General features: G+C 35.0%; 1 protein-coding gene across 3 annotated transcripts in view; it reads right to left on the bottom strand.

The window, feature by feature from the left end:
* The window catches only part of FAM117B (family with sequence similarity 117 member B), a 99,347-nt gene that overhangs the window by 53,695 nt on the left and 25,148 nt on the right, over nt 1-20,504 (bottom strand). For 2 of the 3 annotated variants that reach the window (XM_078071208.1, XM_036070709.2), the window contains exons 2-3: nt 10,058-10,209; nt 1,289-1,381 (exon numbers count right to left, since the gene is read on the bottom strand). In XM_078071208.1, the coding sequence (XP_077927334.1) occupies nt 1,289-1,381; nt 10,058-10,209 (245 nt within the window). The remainder of the gene's footprint in view (nt 1-1,288; nt 1,382-10,057; nt 10,210-20,504) is intronic. The other variant, XM_036070710.2, reaches the window with a different exon arrangement.

Raw genomic sequence — 20,504 nt, 5'->3', positions numbered from 1 at the left:
CACTCTGGAAAACAGTATGGAGGTTCCTCAAAAAGTTGAAAATAGAGCTACCCTACGACCCAGCAATTGCACTACTGGGTGTTTACCCCACAGATACAAATGTAGGGATCCTAAGGGGCACGTGCACCCCAATGTTTATAGCAGCAATGTCCACAATAGCCAAACTATGGAAAGAGCCTAAATGTCCATCAACAGATGAATGGATAAAGAAGATGCGGGGTGTGTGTGTGTGTGTGTGTGTGTGTGTGTGTGTGTGTACACATAGGAATATTATGCAGCCATCAAAAAATGAAATCTTGCCATTTGCAACAACGTGGATGGAACTAGAGGGTATTATGCTAAGTGAAATAAGTCAATCAGAGAAAGACAAGTATCATATGATCTCACTGATAGGAATTTGAGAAACAAGACAGAGGATCATAGGGGAAGGGAGGGGAAAATGAAACAAGACGAAACCAAAGAGGGAGACAAACCATAAGAGACTCTTAATCTCAGGAAACAAACTGAGGATTGCTGGAGTGGAGGGGGGTGAGAGGGATGGGGTGGCTGGGTGATGAACACTGGGGAGGGTATGTGCAATGGTGAGTGCTGTGAATTGTGTTAAGACTGATGAATCACAGATCTGTACCCCTGAAACAAATAATACATTATATGTTAATTTAAAAAAAAAAAAAGGTTGACTAGCCCACAATTGAAAAAAAAATAGAGAAAAAAAATCAATTCAAGCCATGAAATGCATTCACAGACACAATCTTTACATAACAAATACAATTTCAATCAATATCCTGTATTATTCCTTGAGCAAAATCTTTGTTTTATTTCTATATTATATGTAAAGTGCAAATATCACAATTATAAGCACAGAAAATGGTAATCAACATGGGGCCATAATCAACTTGGTTGTATTGGGTTACTGAATTTCAGAAACACTACCATTATATATAGAAATAATAAATGTGAATTTGTTGTATCATTACAATTTTATACATCTGATGCGTAGGTTATGTTAACAGGTATGGACTCTTGTTTAATAAAACAAAAGGACAAAGGAAACCAAATAATCTGGTAAGTAATGTGTACATTTCCCCCATTCAAATCTTTATCCAATCAATGTAGTAACTATTTTTCTGTTATTTTTCAGGTAAACAAAACAACCAAAAAAATAAAATAAAAACAACACAGAACAAAACAATGGAAACTGACAAATCCTTGTTGCCTACAATTTCAAGGAACTAGGCAAGGAAGGGATCACACTTCCACACCAGTTCTTTGGAATCGTTTTCCTGACCTCCTTAAGTTGATCTGTACTGCCCCACGATGCTGAACGCTTGTGAGACCCTTTCTTCTTTTCAGAGTATTCTTCGGCCCATGCACTCTCTGTCTATAATGGGAAAAAGAGGGAAGGGGTAGGTTAATTGCAACAAGATGGATAGACCTTGAGGGCATTATGCTCAAATAAGTCAGGCAGAGAAAGACAAATACCATATGATCTCACATGTGGAATCTAAAAAACAAACTCAGAGAAAAAGAAATCAGATTTGTGCTTATCAGAGGCACCAGAGGTGGAGCTGGATGAAGGTGATCTAAAGGTACAAACTTCCAGTTATAAGATAAATAAGTACTGGGGATGTAATGTATAATATGATGACTATACTTAATACTGCTGGTATAATATATTTGAAAACTGTTAAAGAGTAGATCCTGAAAGTTCTCATCACAAGAAAAAAAATTTTTAACTATATGAGGTAATGGATGTTAACTAAACTCACTGTGATAATCATTTCATAATATATGTATTCCAAGTCACGCTGTACAAAAACTTATACAGTGCTGTATATGTCAATTTTATCTCAATAAATCTGAAAAGGTTTCATTTCTAAAAAAAGTATACACTTTTCTATTATACAATACATTCCCATTAAAGAAAATTTAGTACTAGAATATTTAAAAAAACACAATGACCCAAAATTCTTCCAGCACGTTACTTTAATTATAATATTTTAGCGTATTTCCTTCATTTCTATTAATAAATTCTTAGTTATTATTTTTACATAATTATAAGTATAGCATTTATTGAACAAATGTATACTAATAATAACTAACATTCCTGGGCCGCCTGGGTGGCTCAGTCGTTAAGCGTCTGCCTTCGGCTCAGGTCACGATCCCAGGGTCCTGGAATCAAGCCCCACATTGGGCTCCCTGCTTGGCAGGAAGCCTGCTTCTCCCTCTCCCACCTCTGGTGCTTGTGTTCCTTCTCTCTCTGTGTCTCTCTCTGTCAAATAAATAAATAAAATCTTTAAAAAAAAAAAAAAAAAAACTAACATTCCTGTGATCTTATTATGTGCTAGGCACTTTGCTTTATGGAAGCACAGTGAAAGGTCTTCACTGTATTATCTGATTGAATATATACGAGAAGCTCTACAAGTTCTGCAGATAAGGAAGCTTGATAAGTTGCCTAATGTCTCACAGCTAAGAAGTGGCAAAGCCAAGATAAAAACCCAAGACTCTGGAGTTCATAATCTTAACCTCTATACTATGTCTAGTCTTGATTTAGATATCTGCAAAATATAGCCTCAAAAATGGCAAATCCTTAGTGGTTATACAAAATCCGGAATTTAAAGACACTGTATTAGGAAAAAAAAAGTACAAATGAGTTCTTAGTATGTGAAAATATGCCCAATCTCACCCGTTAGAGAAATCTAAGTTAAAACTTCACTGAGACTGGGCAATTTGATATCATACTCTTTCCTATATTGCTGGTGAAGTGTAAATTAAATTAGTACAGCCTTTATGGAAGGGGACTAAGCAATTGCTGTCAAAGTTACAAATGCACATACTGTTTCACTCACCTTCTTTTGTAATTTATCATGCAGATGTACAAAATATATATCTTTATGCACAAAATAATACAGCATATTATTCCCGATAGCACTATTTTTACAAGTAAAAGATTAGAACAATGTAAACAAAGGATTTGTTAAATAATGGTGTGTCTTTACAACAGAATACTTATTCTGCTATAAAAAATGAGTAAGGAAATTCACAATAATCTCTGTGAGATTAAGTGAAAAACTCAAGGTTCACTGCAGTATGTATAGCAACTTCCTTTAACCAGTGCCACTAGAAGGAATATACACATATGTAAAGTATCTCTGGAAGAATATACATGGTAACAAAAGAAACATAACAGTGGCTGCCTCATGGGAGGAAGATCCTTCCTTCACTGTATATACTTCTGTAACTCTTAAATTTTGTACTATAAGAATGAATGTATAGCCTATTCAAAAAAATACCTCTCTATATACGGACGGGGGGGGCAGGACTTTTAAGGGAGAATCTTTCTATATGGATGGAGTAATGTCCATAAGTAAAAAACAAGATTGTAGAATATATACACATCACATATATAATATTCCTGCCAAAAATGTAATAACTTGAATCTAATTGTGACAAAACAGAGTCAAGTTGACAATACTCAACAAAAATACTGGCTTATACTCTTAAAAAATTTCAAGGTCAGGAAAGACAAAGAAAAGCTAAGGAACTGTTTCAGATTAAAGGATACTAAAAAAAAAAATAACATCTAAACGCTATGTCTGCTTCTTGACTAGATCCTGGCTTACAGGAGAAATTACTACAGAGAACATTATTGAGGAAACTTAAAAGCACTGTATCAATGTTAAATCTCCTGGATTTGGTAATCACTTTGGTAATTTTTATTTAAGTCCTTGTTCATATACACGTTTAAGTATTTGAAAAGAGTCAGAATGTCTGCAACTTACTAATGATTAGTAAATAGTAACAACAGCAATTATATCTGCACCAAAAAATAAAGAAAAAACATAAAAATGTTTATTGGTGAATATAGGTGAAGAGTCTACTGGTGTTTAATCTACTGTTCTTACAATTTTTCTCTAAGTAAGACTTTTTCCAAATAAAAAGATTTTTAAAATTAGGGAAATCTAAGTATATTAAGTATAAAATTTAACTCAAGGAAAAGCAAAGGAATATAAAAGTTTCCTATAGATTTGTTAAGAACAAACTAAAGATAATGAGAACAAGAGTATTGATTAAGAAAAATAAAAGTAAGCATGAAGAGCAATAGACAGCTTTGCTAATTTCAGTTATAAGATATTCAAACAGGAAAAAATACTTACCAAAAGTCACTAATTTTACTTAAACTCCTAACTCAAAAGACAACTGCTTTCTTTGTTCCACTTAGATGTTAATAAAAAGTAAAACTGAGTTTTAATTAAGTACATTTCAACTTTGTTCAGTCTTGCACTGTATACCAGAAAACTATTAAGCATCTACTGCCAATGCATCAGGCACTGGACTAGGTACTAGGGTTAAGGAAGAAACACACTTCTTATTCTCAAAAGGTTTTTTCTAGGAGAGAAAGGACAAATAGCCAATTATGGTACCATGTGATGAAGAGGTCCCCCCAAGAAAGGCATCTAACCCAGAACCAGAAAGACAGGGAAGGAGGTAGGCAAGATTTTATGGGATGGGGGGAGGCTGCTATGAGCATTAGAGTATAAGTTATCCAAGCAAATGGTGGGAAGGCATTCCAAATAAAATAGAAAACGTGAGAAGCATCAGTGAAGAGAGTACAGGGCACTGCAAGTTCATTATTGAGAGTAGGGGTGTTTTTTCTAAATTATTTTTAGTAGGTAAAAAAATATATATATGATTTACACAGTCAAGAAACTGTATTTGTTTTAAAGGATTCCATGATATAACCCTATTTTATAGCCCAGCCTGTTTAAAAAACATATAGAGTCGCTGGCCTAAAGAAATCTGATCTAAAATGTGAAAAAAGGACAGGAACACCAGTCAAGTGGTAAAATATCTAGAAATCTAGATTATTTCAGAATCCTAGGCTTAACCAAGAAAGGCAAAGCTACTGAGAAGCCAACCAAAGAGCTTATACAGAGGTCATTAGATTTAGGTCTGGAAAAAAAAAAAAAAAAAGATTTTAACACTTTCCTTCCCTCTTAATATTACCAATTTTAACCAGTGGACCAAGGTTTTATACAAAATAGCAAGAGTTACTCAAGGAGTAATTTTTTAAAATTTTTTTTAAAGATTTTATTTATCTGACAGAGAGAGCAAGAGGGCACAAGCAGGGAGAGCAGCAGAGGGAGAGGGAGAAGCAGGCTCTCCACTGAGCAGGGAGCCCGATACGGGACTTGATTCCAGGACCCTGGGATCATGACTTGAGCCGAAGGCAGACGCTTAACAACTGAGCCACCCAGGCGCCCCTCAAAAAGTAATTTTTTTTAAAAAGCTGATCCAACTCTTCAGTACTTTCATTTCATAACACTAAGACACATTGTAGTGTTGCTTATATCAAATATATAAAAGTTATTTTTTTGCTATAAATTCCAGATCATTCTTTCAAAAAAAAAAACCTCTAAACAAGTTTATAGACTTATAAACAGCTATCTTCAGTAATTCAACATTATTTTAGTCTCTAATTTACTAAGTATTTAATTTTATTAGGTTTTTTTTAAAAATAGATTTTATTTATGCATTTGACAGAGAGAGAGAGAGAGAGAGCATAGGCAAGGAGAAGGGCAGGCAGAAGGAGAGGGAGAAGCAGGCTCCCCGTTGAGCAGGGAGCCGGATGTGGGGCTTGATCCCAGGACCCTGGGATCATGACCTGAGCTGAAGGCAGACGTTTAACCGATGGAGCCACCCAGGAGCCCCTAATTTTATTAGGTTTTAATAACATCTTATAGTTTCTGAACTTGGATTACAATTTCAAGCCAGTGCATAAAATGGAAAAACAATAAGCTCTTAATCAAAATCAACCCCTGAAGAGGGAAAATAGTCTCTGAAATGTAGGAGTTCCAAGAGAAAATAATGTAAGATTTTTAAAAGCAAAAGATGACTGGTTTATGTAATAAAAAAAACAAAAGAAATAATAAAGAAAACCAGACCCCAATCACATGAGTCACAAATTCACATACTCATACATGCCACCAGTAAGGTAAAGAAGCCTAGGTGGTTAGGAAAGTTGGGAAGAGAATACGTTTTGAGTCAAAAGAATGTCAAATAATCCAACCACACATACACATTTCATTTTATCCCTCACACAAATTGGTACAGTCAGAAAATTCAAAAGGCATCCCTTACTAATTAAGTGAATTAAATTAATAGAACTGCAACATAGATAATGCTGGGAATATAAATTAGTCTAAATTGGGAGGGCAAACTGATAAATGGTCAGTTTTTAAAGGAATCTTTAAAAGAACATGGGAGGTGGGGGGACAGGAGGCAGAGGTTGGGGACAATGTAGTATTAAGAAGTGTACCAAACTCTAAAGCAGAAATGGTAGACCAGCCCCGCTCCACTGGCAATGGCAAGCTAAAGCACTGCGCTAGAGAGACTCTCAGGCCATCTGAGTTCACAGGGAATGAGCAATGTCTGCCAAAGATACAGAAAAAAAGAAATGATGCCATATTTTTGCTATCTTTGTGTCAAGTAATTAGGATGACAAATAATCATGTACAATAAAATTTTAATCATCCACTCATCCTCATGACCAAAGCAAATAATGGGGTGGGGGGAGGGGAGGAGGGGAGATTAACATCTTTAAAAAACCTGCTGCCATATTCCTAAACTTTTTTGATGCTGCCTTTCTCTGTATTTTCCAGAACCTCTTCTTTCCATTCCCACTCATCCCTGAGATACTTAGACCTTAGACTCAAACATAATTTTTTTTTTTTTTTTTAATGAAGAACCAGGGCTCAGAGTGGTGACATGATATGTTTTGTCAAAAGTCTAGGAGGAACTTCCTGGAAGCACCCATCTATAATATAAAATAAATTACTTCCATCATACTTACTGCTCTAGCACTATATGGACCGGCTGATAAAAGAGCCCAGGGCCTCTCAACTAGGGCAAAATAGCCAATCAGGAATCGTTAGCCCGAACCTTTTTCAACATAATGCTCCAGGAAGCTAACAGCAATTGACAAACTGCCTAAGACAGAAAACCGACATGCCATCCTTGTTCTGACAATAATCAAAGGTAGTAATTGGCAAGCATTTACTAAATGCTTACTATGTGCCAGACACTGTTCTAAGTGTTTTACACGTATTTCCTTGTTTAATCTTCATAATAATCTTAAAAGATAGGTACTATTCTTTTCCCATTTTACAAAGAGGAAACAAAGGCACAAAAGTGACTGAACTCCAAAGAAGATACACAAAAAGCACATGAAAAGATGCTCAAGATCATTAGTCATTAGGAAAATATAAATAAAACCCATAAGATACAATTTCATACCTATTAGGATAGCTATGCTGAAGAAAAAAACAGGAAAATAAGTTTTGGTGAGGATATGGAGAAACTGGAGCCCCTTTACATTGCTGGAGGGAATATAAACTGGTGCAGCTGCTGTGGAAAACAGTTTGGCAGTTCCTCTAAAAGCTAAATATTCACTCCTACAATTTCACTCCTACATATGTACCAAAAGGAATTGAAAGCGGAGATTCAAACAGACACCTATAAAGCAAGGTTCATTTCAGCATTGTTCACAATAGCCAAAATTTGTAAAAAACCCAAATGTCCACAAATAGATAAATGGATAAACGGATAAATGGAGAACCCATACAATGGAATGTTATTCAGCCATGAAAAAGAAATGGTTCAACATGGATAAATCTTGAAAACATAATGCTAAGCAAAATGAGTCAGATATAAAATTACAAATATTATATGCTTCTACTTATATGAAATATCTAGAACAGGCAAATTCACAGAAACAGAAAGTTGAATAGTGGTTACAGATGCTGGAGAAAGAAAGAGGAGTTACAGAGTTCTTGTTTGGGGTGATGAGAAGTTTTGGAAACATAACAGCAATGGCTGCACAACACTGTGAATGTAATTAATGCTACTTAATTGTATACTTAAAAATTGCAAATTTTATGTTAAATTCATTTTACCAAATTTTAAAAAGCTGATTTAAGGGGCTCCTGGAAGGCTCAGTCAGTTAAGCGTCCAACTCTTGGTTTCGGCTCAGGTCATGATCTCCGGGTCATGAGACTGAGATCAAGCCCCCCTCAGGCTCCATGCTCAGCATGGAATCTGCTTGGGACTCTCTCTCTTCCTCTCCTTCTGCCCCTCCCCCCTGCTCATGCTCTCTACCTCTCTCTTAAAAAAAAAAAAAATCTTTAAAAAGCTGACTTAATTAACTAGCATACATATATTAGGGAATCCAACATCTACCAATAGAGAATTTGAGAACTTATGTAAATGAAAGATTAGAGTGCCCAGCTATTGCTGCATTATACCTTAGGAGATTCTAATGTGAACTTTACAAGCAAGATTAACAGTATGATAATTATAAGTTTTCTTTATATTTGTACCCTTAACATTCCCAATTTGGGGGCCATTTAGAAAAAGGTGAAGAGACTATGGGGTTTATACTTTAATTCAATGTAGTCAGAGTTAGGTGGGCTCCCAGTGGCTTCTAAGATTGTTTATTCTTACTGTTAAGACAAAGTATCTGAACCCACTGAACCTGAAACTGCAGAGGAGATAACAAGGGTTGCAGAAATGTTCAAGGAAATATACCCAGAGTAATTTAAACATGGTATGTGGATTAAGCAGAAAGCAAGTAGGAACTACTCATTTTCCATACTATATGCCCTAATCTCAGCAAACTTACAGATTTTGAATAAATGGAGAATCTTCTATAACTCTTTGGTTAAAGTCAGTTTCTCAAAATATTCGTAAATTTGAGGAGCACAGGCGCTGTTTTCATTTCTGTATTTGCCACTGGAATATAAACCTCAAGGTAATCTCATATCCCAAGCATCTACCCTAACAGTGGGACTCAGTTTCAAGAATATCAGAACACAAAACAAACTAAGCCCAACAAGAATACCTGGAATTTTGGAAACCAAAATACAAATCCAAAAACCACTACAAAGTGTGTTTACTTGGTTCTATAAAAGGACATTCTCTTCATAAAGTGCTGGGATCAAGCTACCATCAGTGATGTAAATTTGAAGTCTAAATCGAGATATACCTTAACTGATTTTCAACAGTCAGTATAAAGAATCTTTTAACTCTTTAACTGATTTTCATTCTTCACTAGCAATAAAGCTTTAACTATTCTGCTCATTCATCCCTTTGCAAACAATCCTTGAGTGTTTACTCTCTCAGGTACAGTACTAAATCCTGGAGATGAAAATACAGAAATGGATGAGCTAGGCCATGGGCTCAACATCTAGTAAGTATGAGAAATACTAAATAAATGATTAGACAAATATTTAATTAACTTTAATTATAGTAAGCGTTATGAAAGAAACTAAACCATAAGTGCTATGAAAGTCATCACCTGGCTTCATGATCTTGGACCTCAGCTTCCTCATTTGTAAAATCAGGAAGTAGATCTAAATGATCTCCTAAGAACCTTTTCTTCATTCATTTTTAGTAATCTCTATACCCAGCGTGGGGCTTTAACTCACAACCCTAAAGATCAAGAGTTGCATGCTCTTCCAGCTAAGCCAGCCAGGTGCCCCTCTTAAGATCCTTTTAATTAAAAAATTTCAGAAATCTAAAAGTATAAAATTTTGCTTCCAGGGTCTCTTTGTCAGGATATTTACATTTACAGAATCTATCTGCAACATAATATAATCTCTATCTCCCAACATGTGACGATTTTTGGCACAAAAATATAAGGTTAGATGGAAAGTAAAGTAATCCTTACTGTTACAAATTCAATATATTAAATCTATTCTGATGTTCTAAACTAACAATAAAGAGGAAGTGGGGGGAAAAAGTGTGTCCATAAATTATCCTTATGTATTGGAATTACTTTGGGAACTGTTTAAAATGTACATTCCCAAGCCTCAACCAAAGCCTACTACTACAGAGTATCTGGAGGTCAGGCCTGGGAATCTGCACTTTTGATAAGCTTCTCAGGTAATTCTAATACACACTAATGTTTTAAGAATTTGAGCACAGCATAAAACAAATAATGTTATGAGAAACGGTTTCAGAGTAAAACACTTCAGGGTAAGAATTTTAATACACCTACCTGTGTAGCCTTGTCCCTCATGCAAGGAGCAGCTTGCCCATGACTATCACGAGGCCAGTGTCCTGCAAGGTATGGGGCAGCAAGTGTATCCAGAGAGGAAGTCCGGCGGATAATACTAGAGGGGCTCGAAGATGGTGGTCGTGTTTTGTCACCTAGATTTAAAACAAATATATGTATTTTTAAAACAGATTAGGAAGGAAACAAAGTAGAAACTAAGTTTTAAACGATGTGGAAATAACTTAAATATAAAAAACAAGTGAATAAGCTACTGATTCACACAAACTTGGATGAATCTCCAAGGAATTATACTGAGTGAAAAAGTTAATCTCAAATGGCTACATACTGTAGGATTTCCTTTATATAACATTACTGAAATGAAAAAATTTTAGAAATGGAGGAAAGATTAGTAGCTGTCAGAAGTTAGAGCTAGGAGAGGGAAAATGAAGTGGCAGAAGAGAAGCAGGCGTTATAATAGGGCAACAAGAGAGACCCTTGTGATAAGGAGCTATTCAGCTTGACTGCAGTGATGGATATACAAACATACAAAGGAGATTAAACAGTACAGAATTATATACATGCACAAATGAGTTCAAGTAAAACTGGAAAAATCTGAATTAAGAGCAAATCATACAACATCCATATCCTGGTTGTAATATTGTACTACAGTTCTACAAAATGTTATTGAGGGAGACGGGGGCAAAGTATACAAGACTTATATTATTTGTTACAACTGTAATCATCTCTACAGAAAAACAGAAAATAAGACAAATGTATATCTACCCATTTTAAAAATGTTCATCTTGGTTTTAAGATTAAATAGGTATAACACACAAAATACTTATCATTACACCACCTATACTCAAAATGATATAAGGCAGTTAAGACAAAGTTACAGGAAAATTCCATTTTAATCAGCTCTATATGACACATATCTCAGGGAGATTTTGTTACAGTAAACCAGGCTACAGGAGCTATTGTTGAAGCCACATATGCAAAAGTCTTTTCCACTGCAAGCTACAGGATATGTATTTAGATGTAAGCAAAACATAAAAACTAAAAAAATTAGAGGTAATGGGAAGTGAGAGGTGACATAGGAAAAACACCTTTATATCTTTTTTTTTTTAATGGGGGAAGGAAATAGGCTTAGCTAATTCATGCTTTAAAAGGAAAGAAAGCGAAAGAAAAAGAGAAAAAGAGAGAAAGCAAGCAAGGAAGCAAGCAAGCAGGCAAGGAAGGAAAAGAAAAGCTTTAAAAATAATAAACATAGAAAAGATTTGAGAAATATTAAATATAAATATATGCATAAGTAGGACTGTATTATAATGGTATCATTCTAGTTCTATATAACAAATACTTTGCTCTTCTTAAGCTCACATATGAAAACACTTTGAGATACCCCCCCATTTGTATTACATTATGTCTTAATAAGAGTCTTGCATAGTTACAAGTATAAAAGTTCAGTTGCTGGTTACGTGACCCATATAACAAGATTCAATTCCACTAACATAATAGTTACAGCAGCTGTGTTGCTGATAATCATAAAGCTGCTTCAGATATGCCTCAGATACATAATTTGCTTTCAAAACGGCACAATTATTTCACTAAAACAATGCCTAATTGTTGCAAATGCTAACCATCTCTGTGTAGTCTTCCTTTTATAATAAGCAGAAAATAGAGTACATATCCACAAGTTCAAGAAAGCATGTTCTCACATTATGACAAGTGAAAAGCAATAAATGTACATGTTCACAATTTTCCTTTAACTAAAAAATTAATCTCTATTGGGACAGTCATAAGAAGATTGTTCTCAGCTAGGAAAAAAAAAAAAAAGACACATATACTCGGTGAACTGGGGTATATTCATCAAAACGAAATTGCCAGAAGCTGTCTAGTACTTTTTTCCCTACTGTGATGCTGCTTTAGTCACCCACCAGTACACTAATCAAACAGTCCTTACTAATGGGTCTGATTCCATTTTGAAGACTTTTAATTATCCAAGAGTTGACTTTTCAACTAGGCCTCCTAAGATTATTAAATTTTCTATAATGAAATGGGAGAATAGAAAATTACACATGGTCACATGTAAAAATACGAAACATTTTCTCTTTAGAACTCCCTTCCTGTAACCCATTCATTTTGAACATTTATTAAAGGTCTGTGAGCCAGTGCAAAGCCCTAGAAATTAAAAAGACTAAGTTACAGTCTCCTGTAAAGAGCACAGTCTACATTAGCTTGTCATTATTCCATTTCAATCCAAGTTCCCAAAATTGACAGGATTTGGTGCCTAATTATGAGGGAGTTTAAGGGATGGGAGGGAGCCTCAAGAGTCAAAGATGACTCAAAGATTCCCATCCTACCTGAACAAAGGCTGTATTTATAAGGAAGTCCAGAGAAAGAACCTCTTTGACAGCTGACAAGACCCTTCTTGATCGGGCTTCCCCAGCCTCACTCCATTGCCTGCACCACCTCAATCCCTACCTGCTGAATGACCTGCAGTTCCCAACAAGTGCCATGCCCTTGCATGCCTCCACGCCTTTGTCTCCACTTAGATTTCCCTAGATATCCCTTTCTTTGGTTTGGCTAATTCATGTTTAACCTTTCAAAACTTCAGCTGTCTAAACTGAAATTCAAAATTCAGTTCAGATATTTCCTCTGGAAAATCTTCCTTGAACAGCTACCCAAGCCCAAGAAACACATCAACTTCTAAGTCAAAAGTCCTACTGTGTGCTGCCATAGCATGGTTCACAGAAATAGTCCCTTGAATGCTCCACTAGAGAATAAAACTTTGGAGGGCAGGAATTCTACTTCCCCTCCATCCCAATGATTAAGACAGTACCTGATATACACGCAGAGAACAGAATGACTTCTAATGTTACTATTCTTCATCAACAAGGGCAAGTGTGCACAATAAATTGTGATACTTTTATTAATCCAAAGTAAAGCAACAAAATACTGCCTGGTATTAATTACATGTGGAATCTTAAAAAAAGTGAAACTCATAGAAAACCGACGGCCAGGTCATGAGAAAATAGGGAGAGGTTGATGAAAGGGTACAAACTTCCAGCTATACAATAAATAAACAAGGTCTGAAGCTCTAACATGTAACATGGTGGCAGGGCTGATTAACACTGCATCGCACAATTAGAATCTGCTGAGTGCAGAACTTGAAGATAAATATGTAAGGTGATGGATGTGTGAATTAAACAGACTGGAGGAACCCTTTCACAATGTATGCGTTTATCAAATCACCGTGGTGTGCACTTTAAATATCTTACTACTTTGTCAATTATATGTCAATAAAGCTGAACAAAAAAAAAGTCAATCAAAACAACAAAACAAAGGTTTAAACTTGACTTTGTTTTTTAACAATCAAGTCTTTAAAGAAGTTAACCACAGCAGGGTGTGGCACTAAAAAAAACCGCAGTCAGCGCCTTGGGCTCTGGAGTTCAGAACTCCCCAGCTATCTGTGACCCGTTCTACTGGTTCCTGAGTGACTTCAATGACAATAGTAGAGCATCCCAAACCACAGCCCCTGGGTATTACATTAACAGGTTCTACAGACCTTGTTAGATTTAGGTATTTGCAGAACTTAATCAGGTACCACCTTAAAAGGCTGTATTCATATTTGTTCAGAAAGGGGGAAAAAAACTCTCCTTTGTCAAGTATAAAAATGATAAATACTCCTCATAAAGAAACCTAACAGTACAAATAAAAGCAACCCCAACAGGCGACCACTCAAGAGATAACCATTTTAATGAGTATTTATTTCAGAAATTTGTCTACCACTCACACACACAATTTTATATAAATGAGGCCCCATTAGGTGTGCTATTACTTATTGTTGAGAAATGAAATGGACTTGTTGAGGACCTATTTCCATTGCAATAAATATAAATCTACAGTACATTACCATTTTTAATACCTGTATAGGATCCTATTGAATGGATATACCTTGACTTAATCCCATAAACGATGGACATTTCCAGAGGCAGATATATATTTTTACATTTAATTATCTCTTAGTGAAAAAATGTCTAGACATCAAAAATTACATATCCAAGGACATACATAGGTTAAAATTTTAAGCACTGCCACATTGCTTCCCACCAGAAAGCATTTTGCCCTCACAAGAATACTCATTTGCCCACATTCTGCAGTGTACTTTATCAATTTCTGTCAATCTAAAAAAAGATGAGGGGCGCCTGGGTGGCTCAGTGGTTGTGTCTGCCTTCGGCTCAGGTCATGGTCCCAGGGTCCTGGGATCGAGCCCAGCATTCTGCTCCCTGCTTGGCGGGAAGCCTGCTTCTCCCTCCCACTCCCCCTGCTTGTGTTCCCTCTCTCACTGTGTCTCTGTCAAATAAATAAAATCTTTTAAAAGAGATGGAAAATATCAAAAAGCATCACACGCTACAGAGAAGTCATTCATGAAAGGAAAAGTCAATCAATGTGGCAAACTTCAGTATTGTCTTATTTTAAGAAACTTCCATAGCCACCCCAACCTTTAGCAACCACCACCCTGATCAGTCAGCAGCCAGTAACATCAGGGCAAGATCCTCCACCAGCAAAAGATGACTCACTGAAAGCTCATGTGATAGTTAGCATTTTTCAATTAAGGTGTATACCTTAGCTTTTATATATACATATATATATATATGATGCTATTGCACACTGAATAGGCTACAGTGTAGTGTAAACATAACTTTTATATGCACTGGGAAATTAAAAAACTAATTTGACTCATTTTATTGCAACATTCACTTTATGGTGGTGGTGTGGAACCAAACCCACAATATCTACGAGGTATGCCTGTATTCTGGACACAAGTCCTTTATATCAAATATAAGTAGGTGAAAATTTTTGTCTAGTCTGAGGTGTGTCTTTTCATTTTCTTAGTGATGTTTTTTGAAAAGCAATTTTTAATTTCAATATAATAAATTTATCAACTACTTCTAACAGTTTTTTATTTCCTAAGAACTCTTTGCCTACTCTAAAATCAAGAAGATTTGCTCCTAAGTTGTCTTCTAGACATTTTTCAATTTTAGCTTTGACATTTATTTTTTAAATTTTTCTTTTTTTTTAATAGATTTTATTTATTTATTTATTTGACAGAGAGAAAGCACGCACAAGCAGGGAGAACAGCAGAGGGAGAGGGAAAAGCAGACTCTCTGCTGAGCAGGGAGCCCAACGCGGGGCTTGATCCCAGTACCCAGGGATCATGACCTGAGTTGAAGGCAGACATTTAACCGACTAAGCCACCCAGGTGCCCCAGCTTTGACACTTAGATCTCTGATCCACTTAGATTTCATTTTTGTGTATAGTCTGAGGAACAGATCAAGGATTATCCACACACACACACATTTGTTCCAGAACCATTTCTTGAAAATATACTTTCCCCACTGAACTTAGGAACATTTATTGAAACACGTGGGCTATTTCTGGATATTCTACTCTATTCCACTGAGCTATATCTCTGTCCACAGGCAGTATAGTGTAAGTTCTTCAACTTTAAATTGTTATTTTTCAATATTGTTTGTCTACTTGCACTTCAATATAAATTTCAGGTCTTTGCAATTTCATATAATTTTTAAATGTAATAGTAAAAAATCAAATTTTATGCACTTTTTTTGTTTTTTCAAATTTTATGTACTGTTAATGTAAATTTTAAGATGAGAATAGGAGTCACGGGGGCTAAAATCCTTGATTTATTCCTGATCTTATGGGGGAAAAAAAAATGTTAGCTGTAGACTTGTGTGTGTGTGTGTGTGTGTGTGTGTGTGTATACATATACATATATATATATATATATACACAAACATATATATACACACACACACACATATATATATATATATATATATATATAATAAAGCAGTCTTTCAGTAATAAAGTTCTCCTCTAGTCCTAGTTTCCTGAGTTTTTAACAAGGGATGTTTAATTTTGTCAAATACAATTTTCTGCATAAGCTGAGATAATCATGATTTTCCTTCTTTGCTCTTAGAAAACAGGGTGAAATACAGTCGATTCTCATTATTTGTAGTATTTACATTCTGTACAGTATCCAATGAACACTGAAATAGTGAACACTGAACCACTGTTCCTAGGGGAAATCCAAGGATAGACCCCTATGAGCCTCTGATCACAACATTTTCATCAACCAATTAATAAACAGCTTTGTTTTATGGATTTCTGTTTAAAGACACCTTATTTAATACATAGGACTGATTCATAAACATTGAAATCATGGCCAACACCACTATAACTCATGCTTAACAAAGTTTACCTAACACACATATTTTCTCCATAAAGCACATAACAACCTTCTTGTGTTTAGAAACACTAGACAGCACATCAGCACTTACTTGGAGACCATTTCAAAGAAAAAAATCAACAAAAAAGCAAAAAATGAGAAAAATATAAAACTAAATAGACTGTGAAAAGAATACTTGTTTACAATATGAGAACTGAAAGAAGGCAGAGGGCTTTGTTCTACCTTAGCTGGGAATATGTGCATCAGGTGACTCAAATTTTTCACTTATAGTCCAAAGTATCACAAGTATTGATTTTGGAGTTACAAATAAATTTTAGCTCGTGGGCAAATTTTCAAATATGGAACCTCTGAGTAGTAAGGATTCACTGTATATTGATTTTTTTTTTAACTATTAAACCAAACTTGCATACTTGGCATAAATTCCACTTAGTAGTCCCAATATATCATCATCATATTTATATTGTCGGATTTGACTCAATAATGATTTGTTAAGGAGTTTTGTGTATTTATGAAGGATATTGTTATGTAGTTTTCTTAAAATGGCTTTGATATTGGAGTTATACTACCTCATAAAAACTGAGATAGTGAAATATTTTCTATTTTCTGAAAGTACTTAGGGACAATTCATATTATTTATTTCTTAAAAGTTCTATAGAATTCACCTTTGAAGATATCTGGATGGTTTTCTTTATGAGGTTTAATTATGAATTCAATTTCTTTAGTTGATAATAGGGATAAAGGAATATTCAGATTTTCTATCTCTTCTTGTATCAGTTTTGGTAGTTTGTCGCTTATAAGGAATTTGTCTAAATTGTTGAATTTACTGGCATAAAGTCCACAAAGATCCTTTATTATACTTTTATGTAGAATGTGTAGTAATACCGTCTCTTTCATTCCTGACATTGGTAATTTTGAATCTTTTTTCCCTTCATCAATCTAACTAAAGGTTTATCATTTTTATCCTTTCAAAGAACCAGCTTTTTATTTCATGGATTTTTCTCTATTATTTTATCAATGTTCTAAGTCACCAATTTGTTTTATTTCCTTCCTTCTACTTTCTTTGAGTTTAATTTGCTTTTTTTTTTTTTAAGATTTTATTTATTTATTTGACAGAGAGAGACACAGCGAGAGAGAGAACACGAGCAGAGGGAGTGGGAGAGGGAGAAGCAGGCTTCCCGCGGAGCAGGGAGCCCGATGCGGGGCTCGATCCCAGGACCCTGGGATCATGACCTGAGCCGAAGGCAGACGCTTAACGACTGAGCCACCCAGGCACCCCTGCTCTCCTTTTTCTAACTTAAGATAGATGCTTAGAAAATTATTGATTTTGGATTTTTCTTCCTTTCCAATATAAGCATCTTTCAAAACTATACATTTCTCTCTAAGCATGTCTTAGCTGTATCCCAAATAATTTATGTTGCTTCATCACCATTCAATTCAAAATATTTTCCAATTTCCCTTGTGGTTTCTTCTTTGACCCATGGATTATTTAGAAAGTTTTTTCTATTTCCAAATATTTTCCATACAGCTTTCTATTACTGATTTCTAATTTAACTCTGTTGTGTTCAGAGAACATTTCTATTATGATTTTACTCCTTTTAAAGTAAATGAGACTTATCCTATGGTTTAGCCTATGGTTTATCTTCCTGAATGTTCCATGTGCAGTTGAAAACAATGTGTACTGTGCTGCTGTTGAATGCTCTATAAATGCAAATTAGATTATGTTTGTTGATAATGTTGCTTAAGTCTTCTAACTGCTTACTGATTTTCTCTATACTTCTATTATCATTACTAGGAAAAGAATATTGATCTCGGCTTCCTGAATTTTGAAGCTTTACTAATGGAAACACACTTAAAAAATACATTCTTAAATTGATCCCTTGTCATTATGAAATCTCTCTTTTCCTTATTCTTAAGTCTACTTTAAATAGTAATCAATACTCTAGCTTATGCTCAGTTCTGTACAGTGCCTATTTTCCCACTCTCTACTTTTAACCTACCCATTTCTTTAAAGTCTTTAGGTTGCATATAATTGAATCTTGTTCTTTGTTTGTTCAGTCTGATAATCTCTGTGTTTTAATTAAAATGCTTAGACCATTTAATATTGATATGGTTATACAATTTATTTTGTATTTGTCTCATCTGTTTTCATCTTTTTCCCTCTTTTCCTAAATAATTTGGCTTGAGTATTTTTAGTAGTTCATATACTCCACTGATACATTAGCTATACCTCTTTTACTTTTTGCTTGGTTGCTCTAGGGTTTTACAACATGCATCCTAACATCACAATCTTCCTTCAAATTGTATCACTTTACATATAACAGAAGACTTTTAGGATTGTATGTTTCCATTGCTGCCTACTGTCCTTTGTGCTACTATTGTCATATATTTTATGTATACATTATATACCCACATACGATGTTACTACTTAGCTTTAAACAATTATTCTCTGAAGAAATCAAATGATGACAAAAGTCTTATCCTTCTATTTCCAGTGCTCTTTATTCCTTTGTATAGATCCAATTTTCTTTTCTTTTTTAAAATATTTTTATTTATTTATTTGACAGAGAGAGAGAGAGAGCACAACCAAGGGGAGTGGTAGGCAGAAGGAGAGGGAGAAGCAGGCTTCCCATTGAGCAGGGAGCCCAATGTAGGGCTCAATCCCAGTACCCAGAGATCATGACCTGAGCCCAAGGCAGACACTGAAGCAACTGAGCCACCCAGGTGCTCCTAGATCCGATTTTCTATCTGATATCATTTTCCTTCCACCTGAAGAACTGCCTTTAACATTTTTTGCAGTGCAAGTTTGCTGGCAAAGAATTCTGTCAGATCTGTACATATGAAAAAGCATTTAGCCTTCATTTTGAAGGATACTTTTGCTGGGTATAAAAATTCTACCTGGTTTACAGTTTTATCTTTCACCACTCTAAAGAGGTCATTCCATGGGATTAAGAGGTATAAACTTCCTCTTATAAAATAATTAAGTCACAGGGGTGAAAAGTACAACATAGGGAATATAATCATTAGTATTGTAACAGTATTTGGTGACAGATGGTAAGTATACACTTACCGTGGTGAGCACTTTGTAATGTATAAAATTCTTGAATCACTATGTTGTAGACCTGAAACTAACATATAACATGGTATGTCAATTAAAGTTCAAGTTAAAAAAAAAAAAGATGTCATTAATTACGTTGTCATGTATTATTTCTAGGAATAAATTTGTCATCATTTTTTGTCCCTCTGTACACAAAATGTCATTTTTCTCTAGCTGCTTTAAACTTTTTTTTCTCTATCACTGGTTTTCAGCCATTTGATTAAGATGTACCTTAGTATGGTCTTTGTGTTTATTCTGCTTGGGATATTGAACCCCCTGGATCAGTAGGTTTACAATGTCTATAAAGTTGGGAAATTTTCAGTCACTATTTCTTTAAACCTTTTTCCCCCCTCCCCCTTACTTCTGGAGTAAAATTACACCCACATTATACCAGAGATCACAAAAACTGTTCACTTATTTATTTATGTCTTTCTTTTCTCTGTGTTTAATTTTTGGATAGTTCCTACTGCTGTCTTCAAGTTCACTGATCTTTCCTTCATCAGATAAAAAACTGCTGTTAATCCCAGTGATTTTCTTCATTTCACTTAGTATTTCTCATCTGTACAAATTCTATTCGTTCTTTTTTAAATTTACTTTTTCTTCTCATTACACTGTTTTCCTTTAAATCTTTGAGCATGTTTATAAGGCTCACTTTAATCTCTATCATCTTTGTTATCTTAGCCTTTGTTATCTTAGTTTTCTCCTGATGTTCATGTTTTCCTGATTCTAGTAATTTTTTTGGATACTATACACAGTGATATATTTTTAAGTGTCTGGATTTTGTTATCTTCCTTTAAAGATTGTTAGGCTTTGTTCTGAAAGTCAGTTAAGTAACCTGTGGATCGGCTTGATCTTGAAGTTTGTTTTTAAGTTTTAGGATGGACTGGTGGTAGATTTTACTCTTGGCTAGGTTAGCCTTACTACTAAGACGTGGCCCTTTTGGGATCTCTACGGAACATCCTGGGTGATCTAAAAAAAAAAAAAAAGGGGGGGGTCTCACCATTCTGTCTGCTCGGTGCATGAGCAATTCCTCAGCTCTGGGACTTATTCAACTTACAGCTCCCCAGTCAATCCTTGTCCAGCCT

The sequence above is a fragment of the Halichoerus grypus genome, chromosome 4 (genome assembly GCF_964656455.1).
Source record: "Halichoerus grypus chromosome 4, mHalGry1.hap1.1, whole genome shotgun sequence".
NCBI lineage: Eukaryota > Metazoa > Chordata > Mammalia > Carnivora > Phocidae > Halichoerus > Halichoerus grypus.
This window is presented reverse-complemented; position numbering and strand designations above follow the sequence as displayed.